This window comes from Strigops habroptila, chromosome 1 (genome assembly GCF_004027225.2).
Source record: "Strigops habroptila isolate Jane chromosome 1, bStrHab1.2.pri, whole genome shotgun sequence".
NCBI classification, from domain to species: domain Eukaryota; kingdom Metazoa; phylum Chordata; class Aves; order Psittaciformes; family Psittacidae; genus Strigops; species Strigops habroptila.
The window spans coordinates 46105612-46113645 of record NC_044277.2 but is presented as its reverse complement, the minus strand read 5'-3'; the positions used below and the strand labels follow the sequence as shown (position 1 = coordinate 46113645).

At 39.4% G+C, this 8034-nt stretch overlaps 1 protein-coding gene across 3 annotated transcripts in view; it reads right to left on the bottom strand.

The window, feature by feature from the left end:
* Positions 1 to 6433: 6433 nt before the first annotated feature.
* CDH2 (cadherin 2) overlaps positions 6434 to 8034 on the bottom strand; it is a 118701-nt gene continuing 117100 nt past the window's right edge. For 2 of the 3 annotated variants that reach the window (XM_030496630.1, XM_030496639.1), the window contains exon 16: positions 6436 to 7867. In XM_030496630.1, coding sequence (XP_030352490.1) covers positions 7661 to 7867 — 207 coding nt within the window. In that variant the 3' untranslated portion in view covers positions 6436 to 7660. Of the gene's footprint in view, positions 7868 to 8034 lie in introns of all 3 variants that reach the window. The other variant, XM_030496621.1, reaches the window with a different exon arrangement.

Here is an 8034-nt window from a genome sequence, read left to right as displayed (position 1 = left end):
CAAATAGTTCTAAAATAGATTTCTGCAAATACTCATAGAAACAGGGTCACCTGTCATCACAGCACGGTCCAGAGTTCAGCAAATATAGTGCCTTCGTGAGTACAGTGAGTTGTAATAAACATCATGTCATTAAAGGCCATTTTTCAAAAAGAAGTCAACTGACAACTGGTAACAATTTGGAATTGTCAGTCTCTATGTTCTAAACCAAAAGTATTCATGCATATATTACTGGTTATGCAAGGTTGTTTAGAGTTACATACTATCATATATGAGAGTAGGTTTGTAGGTTTAGATTTATAAGGAGAAAAATTCTTCATTATGAGGGTGGTGAGACAGGTTGCCCAGAGAAGCTGTGGCTGCCCCATCCCTGGCAATGTTCAAGTCCAGGTTGGATGGGGCTTTGAGCAACCTGTTCTAGTGGAGGGTGTCCATGCCCATGGCAGAGGGGTTGGAACCGATGACCTTTAAGGTCCCTTCCAACCAAAACCATTCTAGGAGTCTGTGATATATGGTTGCAGGAATATTAAAGACGTGTTTTCTCTGAGCTGAATGCTGCTTTGAGGACATCCACATTGGGAGTGTCTCCACTGACACAGGAGCTCTGTATCTGAACCTATTTTTGAAGGACTGTATTCTGCCACTCTTTGTTACGTTCTGTCATACATTGCTCCAGTAGACACGCTGACACCAGTGAGGCAAAATTTTTCATAAGAACTTGACCTGATGGACTGCTACTGTGCAAAAAGGGTTGCCTTCCAGTCTCTGAGGGCTTGTGCTCAAAATGTTTCTTTGTGGTCCTCGTCCTTGTTGCCATTTGAGTCTTGCCTTCAAAGAGCTGCAGGTTGAGTGGGAATGTCCAGAAAACTATTTATTTTGTGAATAAATGCAAACGATTTGTGATGTTTCCTTCAGGATAAAATCTTTCCAGAGGATAAAAGCTTTCCAGAGATTTTCATGGCAAAACTCAAGAGGTTATTATCAAAATAATGACATTCACGCAACATAAAAAATTCCAAAGCACAATTCCCTTTTCCTGGGCATGGACTGGGGTTTTTTACATCCCACACAGTAGTTTGGGCTTTAAAGTCTTTTCTTAGCAACAGTAAATATTTAATTAGTTATACCAATGAGAAACAACAGGAAACACAAAAGCAACTAACTCAAAGTTAGGGCTTGGACCTAGATGCTCTGCAGTCAGATTATTCAGGCTCTAGTCAGTGTGAATTCTTGCTACACAAAAAATGGGAAGATCAAAAAACTCAGCAGTAGCCCAGAATTCTTCTTTTATGAGACATCACAACAAAGCAGGTCTTTGAAGTTGCCTCTCCCATTTCACGAGGAGTTTTTAGGGTCTGGTTTTACTTTTTTTGGTCATTTTTCTTGGTTGCCTTCATTCTGCCCAAATGAGGAAAAATCAGTTCTCAGAAAGATAGGGCGCTGAATATTGCTTCCTGAGTAGGTCAGGATAAAAGATTTATTTTTGTTTATTTCTCAGTTTATCTTAAAATAACCTTGCTGAGCAAACTGCTGTTTATTAACTTCAAGTCAAAACATACTCGTAATGATTCTACATTTTTAGTGTAATTCCCTCTAATCATCCTAGCACAAAAACTCTGCTTGCTTTTATATCTGCTTTATACAATGCCACCAGTAATGAATGTTCTAGAATTGGAACGTAATTTTGATTATCTGGCCATTACTTTTGATTTATGGAGCACAGAGACAGCTGGGTTTTTACAAGCTCGCCCTGCAGTACTGCAGATAACAAATGTAATGTAATAATCAAACTTCTGTAGCATGGAACACAGAACGGGTGGACCCACAGGTCTGTCTATATATACCCTGTCTATATATACCATATCAACAAATTTTATCTTCAGAAGCAGGAGCATAAAAGTAATTTGCACAATGCTACTATTCGTTATTCATACCGAGAGCGAAATATGTTGCTTTCAGAACCAGTATTTAGGCTCTTTGGGAGGGGGTAAACCATCTGAAGGTGGTTTCATGAAATTACATAAATGCATACGACCATGAGGTTTACAAATGTATTACTGTTAAAAAAAAATTAAAGCCTCTCAAAATAAATATAAGAAATAGTAATAAATATAAGCCATTATGAATGCTGCAAAATCTGATTTTTTTTTTTCCAGAGAGTATTCCCTTCATTACTTAGAGACAAATGGCCCTAAATACTTTCTAAAAACTAGTCTCTCAAAAGGTGGGTGGAGGAAAAGAAAGATGGAAGCAATGAGAAAATAATGACCATCTTGTCCAGGTAGCGGCTGAGTATAAAGGCGATAAGGGAATGGTGGAGGCAAGTGAGGTGAGATGCATGTGGGTGCTCAGGAGCTCCAGGTTTTGCATTCCAGTGGTCACACGTGAGTGGCTTTTGTGTGCTCAGGGAAAAAGGGCACAAGATCTGTGACATCACTGTGATCTTCTGAGTGCCAACAGTTCATTACACACACATAGATACACCCTCCACAGCCTGAGCTACATGGAGCGCAGTTCAGAGAGCACATATCCACCACTTCACCCTGACTGATCTTTCCAAAGAGCTCTATGGGGGTTGTAACATCACATTGTCACCACATTAGTGTATGACCTTCTGTGACAGAAAAATCAAGAGAACATATGAATATGAAACCTGATTATAAGTAGCTGCTGTATTACTAGCAATTGCTGCATTTTTAGACGTTCTAGAAATCCACAGAGGTCACAGGGGAAAAGTAGTGTTCAGGACACTAAGCTTTGAACAGCTAGGAAAGTCTTCCCAGCCATTGCTATATTGAGAATACATTCTCCAGTCTACAGCAAAACAACCAAACCAAACCAAGACTAAGACCTTGATTCTCTGAGGCTGTAAACTGAAGAAAACGTACAGCTTGATTATAGAGATTTGGCAGTGTTCAACTATTTAGGTAAACTGAGGAGGAAAACTAGGAAAGCTCAAAGTGGTGGAATGTATCCCAGCAGGAAAGGCAGCAGCACAACACTGGAAGCTCCAGAGAAGAGGCATCTCCAAGTTCCCCATTACACCAAAAAACCAGTTTGGCCAGTACAGTAGCAGCAGCTTGGCTGGACTGTGCCTTGCATTCATAGATCAAAGGGTCCCTAACAAATAGGAGGCTTTTTCCATATTCTTATGATGGAAGGCACCTTGAGTCCCTGTGGGAAGCACTTAAGCCTTTTTTCCTTCGCCATTCTTCTCCTCTTCTATTTGCCAGCAGTACTCTCTTGTTAAAGGGAAAATTTTTCATTATTCCTGTTGTATTAAGGGTAAACCATCCTATGCCTTAGAGAAACTCCTCCTAGGATCCTTGCCTAAAGTAAAAGTAAAGCTTATGTAAAGAAATGTAAAGGAAATGAAAAAGGATGGACATGATACAAATCTAGATCATCTCTGACTGAATGAGGAAAACTGTGTATAAAATACACCGTTGTGAATTAGGTATTAAGGCATTTGTGTGACTGCATTTTATTTGAATAATTATATTGACTGAGGTGAAAGCAGGGATTTTGCTTTCACGTTCCTGATCCAGGAAGGTCAATCTGCCAGAACCATGCTACTCCTGCTAGAAGGAAGGCTCCTTAGGAAGGTGGGAGTAGACATGTAAGGCAAGAATTGGGGGCAGCTTACCTGAGACATCTTCAATGACCAGAGACAGGTTTGAGACACCCTTTTGGGGATGTGTGTCCCAACCCCTGTGAGAAGACATTTTCCCTTGTGTGTTAAGGTGAACGGGACCATGGCAGACTAGATATAAATGCTCTTCAGGGTAAGTAATTTGGTAGGGTTCCAAAAAAATACTATGGACCGAGAAAGAGAACTCCCAAGAAGCAGACTTTATGCGGCTTTTAGCATCAGAGCAACTTTGCCACTTTGGCACCAGAAGAAAATAATCATCTGTCTAAAATATTTTTGTTCACAACTGAGAAACATTTTCCATCTGCAAACCAGTACAATACAGACCCAAACATTTTCCATTTAAAATTTGCATGGATTTATAAACATTTCATAAAGCAGAGTCAAGATAGAGTAGCTTGGGATAACAGGAAGAACTTGGTGCTCATTGTCTGCCCTATCAAACTGATTTATGTGGGGTTTTTGCATTCAGAAGGATCACAGTGAACTTTATAGCCAGCTTGTAACAATGCTACAGCACAGCCAAGAGCATGCCACCACCAGTAAAGTCACCAGGTGAGAATTCAAATGTCACTTGGGGTTCAACTACTTAGAGGAACGTAAATACATTTTAGACTGTTATGGGATGAGTAGTAACATCCTTTACCAACAGTGGACAATCTCAGAGGAAACACAGGAAGCTACATCCATCCACATGTAAGGCCTCGTGTAGCCATTTAAGATGTTTATTCCCCAAAAACACCCTTCTCCACCTTTTCTGCTTGTGAAAGTCATACGGATATAGGCTGTGAAGGACTACAACTGAAAGAAAATAGAAATGGTAGAAAGGCTGAGATGGGAAAGTTCCTAAGGCCTTTTTTCTTGCCAGTAACTTCCCTTGGATACAGCATCTACAAGGCAGAGATAATACATATCACTGCCAAACTCCATTTCCAAAACAGGCTGCCAAATTGCCCAAGACAATGGTAGGGTCTAAAGTTCAGCCATTCTCTTCTGCTCCATGAAGCCCTCTGATGGGGATTTAAGCATTTATCATGGGTACAAAACCTAGTTGAACATTTCTAGAATCAGAACCAATCTGAAGCTTGATGAAAGAGGATCAGTTCAAACATCCTTTTTTTCTTGTAAGAGCATTTGAGATGCATAAAAATGATTTACCCTTTGTTCTCTTCAGTAGATCTAATGCTGACCTAACACTAGGTTTGAGAACCATTGCTACAATTTCAAAGCAGCTGTAGATAGAGCTGGAAGATTGTCTGATCAAGATAAAGCTCCTACTGCTGTGCAAAATGCTGAATGCTGATAAAAGATGACCTCTGCTCCACTTTAGCCAAACCTAGAAATCTTTCACAAATCCTTCCCCCTCTGTATCTTCTAACATTTGATGTCAAATAAAATTCATCTAGCATTTCTAGTTTGTTGGTTCCAAGTAAAAATAATAGAATTATTATGCCTAAAATACATTTTTCATAAATTACAGGAAGACTGAAAATCAATGTGCTAAAAGTGGCCTATTGCTTATTTAACATGTATTTACAGTTTAAATCCTGCCATTTATAGAAGTTTTCCTTACTTAACCGTGCACAGCCAGATTTTCATTTTTATGTCCTGCTCTACTTTTTTTTCCCATACTGATAATTAAACGCAGAATAGCTCAAGGTCAGTCATTGATAATTTTGATACGTTACTGAAAAACTAAAGCTTTGTAACAGCATCAAGCTACACTTATGAATGCACGAGATAAATAATAGCCATGTGTGCAGGGGCCAAAGCGCTATATCCCAATGAGAGAGGATTGCTACCCGTCAACTTTCATCAGGAACAAAGAGTAAGAAAGAAGATGTTCCCATGAAAAGTGCCGTGAGGAGGAGGTACCTCGCATGCAGTGTTGAACACTGCCCAACTCAGATTTCAGGAGTTACCTCTGGAAGTCACAGTCAAACTACATGTATTACAGTCTGAGTGCTGAGGAAGCACTGAAATGGCACCATGCTGAAGAGCATTACCCAGAGACTAACTCCAACTTCCTGCCCACCCAGCCCTCACAGAGCGCAGATTCCCTCCCACTGCTCCAGTTCTCTCAACTGACTGCACAACTGTGGCATTTCTACTGAGCGTGAGCTTCACACTGCTCAGTTACATCCTTAATGAGTGTAAATGTAGACATTAAACCTGAGCAGACTGTCGCAAGTGAAGAAGGCAGAAGTGCTGTACCTTCTATGTTTGCAAACAAATCACTGTAACAGGTTAGAAACATGTTTAGTAGTCTTTTAATGGGACTTTCTGATAAAGCTCCGTGACCATGAGCAACTCCTTGAAGGACACAATCTGACGTGCACAGAAGTTCACAGGAGTTCATCTTTACTTTAGCGCAAGAAAGTCCAGGCAGCAGATAACTGCCATGATCTCCAATTTATTTCATTTATGCAACCCGTAGCACAGTCACACAACCATTAGACTGCCAGTCTAGAAACAAGCCAAAAATGATGCAAGCTCTGTTATTTAGATAATGTGCACTGAACCAAAGACCTAGCCATCGATGCGGAACTCGGAGTTCTGAATTCTGGGAAATGGCACAGGTCACTCTGCTTTTACCTGGGAACTTGCCTTCCAAATTTGTGCCAAACTTTCTTCTACATGCAGCTTATTTTCACTCTAGCAGTATGGAATACTAAAGAAATGCATGTAACTTCTCACAAGACTCAAACACACTTTGTGTACTTTTTATTCACTATAGTCAGGGCCACCCAGGTAGGAGAACAAAATGCCAAACCAAGCACCAGATCCAAAATTAGCATTTTATTCAGAACGTTGGGGTCAGAGGTGTATCATTCATATTCTGGTACACAATACAGAGGCAAAGCTGTTCTCAGAAGTTTCTCCAGTTTGAAAGCTCCTTCCCCCTGCCCTTCCCACCCCCCAAAACATACTGTATATTTACTCGTGCCACCAGCATCAGGCCAACTCCCCTCCCCCCCTTTTTTTGGTACAAATTATGTAAAACTTTTGTGCTAAGAACTTTTCTCCCCCCCCAAACAAAAAAATAAAAATAAAAAAAAAAAAAAAAAATTGAGTACTCTAACTACAGTTCAACAATTGAATCAATGTCACTTGTTTGCAACCTGTTTTGTAAATACTTTATCCATAACGAAAGATATAAACATGCAAAAACCTGACTCCATAGTCCAAATAATACATACACGTGTTCTGAAGTTTCTGCACTTCTCCACAGACTATGCCAATAAAACATTATGTACACATACCATTTTTTACAGTGAAGTGGGAAAAAAATACTAGAAATTAAAATAAAAAGGAAAAAAGAAAAGTGTACATGGATTAAGACCAAAATGTGTCTAACATTCTAGCATAAGAAAAAAAAAAAATCAATTCTGCTACAAACTGGTGATATGAAAACTCCCTTTATTTGCAACCAGCTGCATAAGTTTTAGAATTTTAGTGGGAAAAAAAAAAAAAAATTAAAAAAAAAAAAATCCCCTAACATCTAAAACTAGAAGTAATGTACATTGTTCCACCTCATGGTCTTCTCTCCCAGATAATAAAATTGTTCCATGAGGATTCTTTTTATTTTTCATCTTCTTATTTTAATAAAAGCAATGCGATGTAACAAAAGCATGTTGAAGCATATTGTGTTTCACGTTACTCCTCCCCACCCCAACATATTTTCTCTTTAATGCATCATTTCATAAATCAGTACCATTAAAGCCTTAAACATAAAACTAATTCCGATCTGAAAAAGGTACAAAAAGGCACATAAAATCCCAGTGCTTCTGTACTGTAAAATTCAAGTGTAACTGAGCTCAATATTTTTTTCCAAACAGCATTGGATCACTGATATTCCACGGAGCCCAAATTGGTTTGCAGCCTAAGCCAAAGCCTTCAGCAAGCACTTGTGCTAGTAGACTACAAAGTTAAAGCCTAGCTTCTGTATGCTTTTGGGGAATATCAGTTGAAATGTTTGTACTTGTCCAAAACCAAAGTTCACTTTGAAGTTCAGTCATCACCTCCACCGTACATATCAGCAAGCTTCTTGAAACGTGGGCCCCAGTCATTTAGGTAGTCATAGTCTTGCTCACCACCACTACTTGAGGAGTTAAGAGAGCTCAAGGATCCAGCAGTGGAGCCACTTCCTTCATAGTCAAACACTAAGAGGGAGTCATATGGTGGGGCCGTAGGGTCATTGTCGGCTGCTTTAAGTCCCTGCAAGAAGGAGAGGGAGAAAACAAAAAAAAAAAAAAAAAAGGGATAAAAGTTCTGTATCTGAGAAAGACAAAACATAACTGGAATATCCCAGTGTGGTTCTCTATCAATTGTCATTTAAGTAAACCAAGTTCTTACCCTTCTGCAATCCAATTCAAAACAGGATT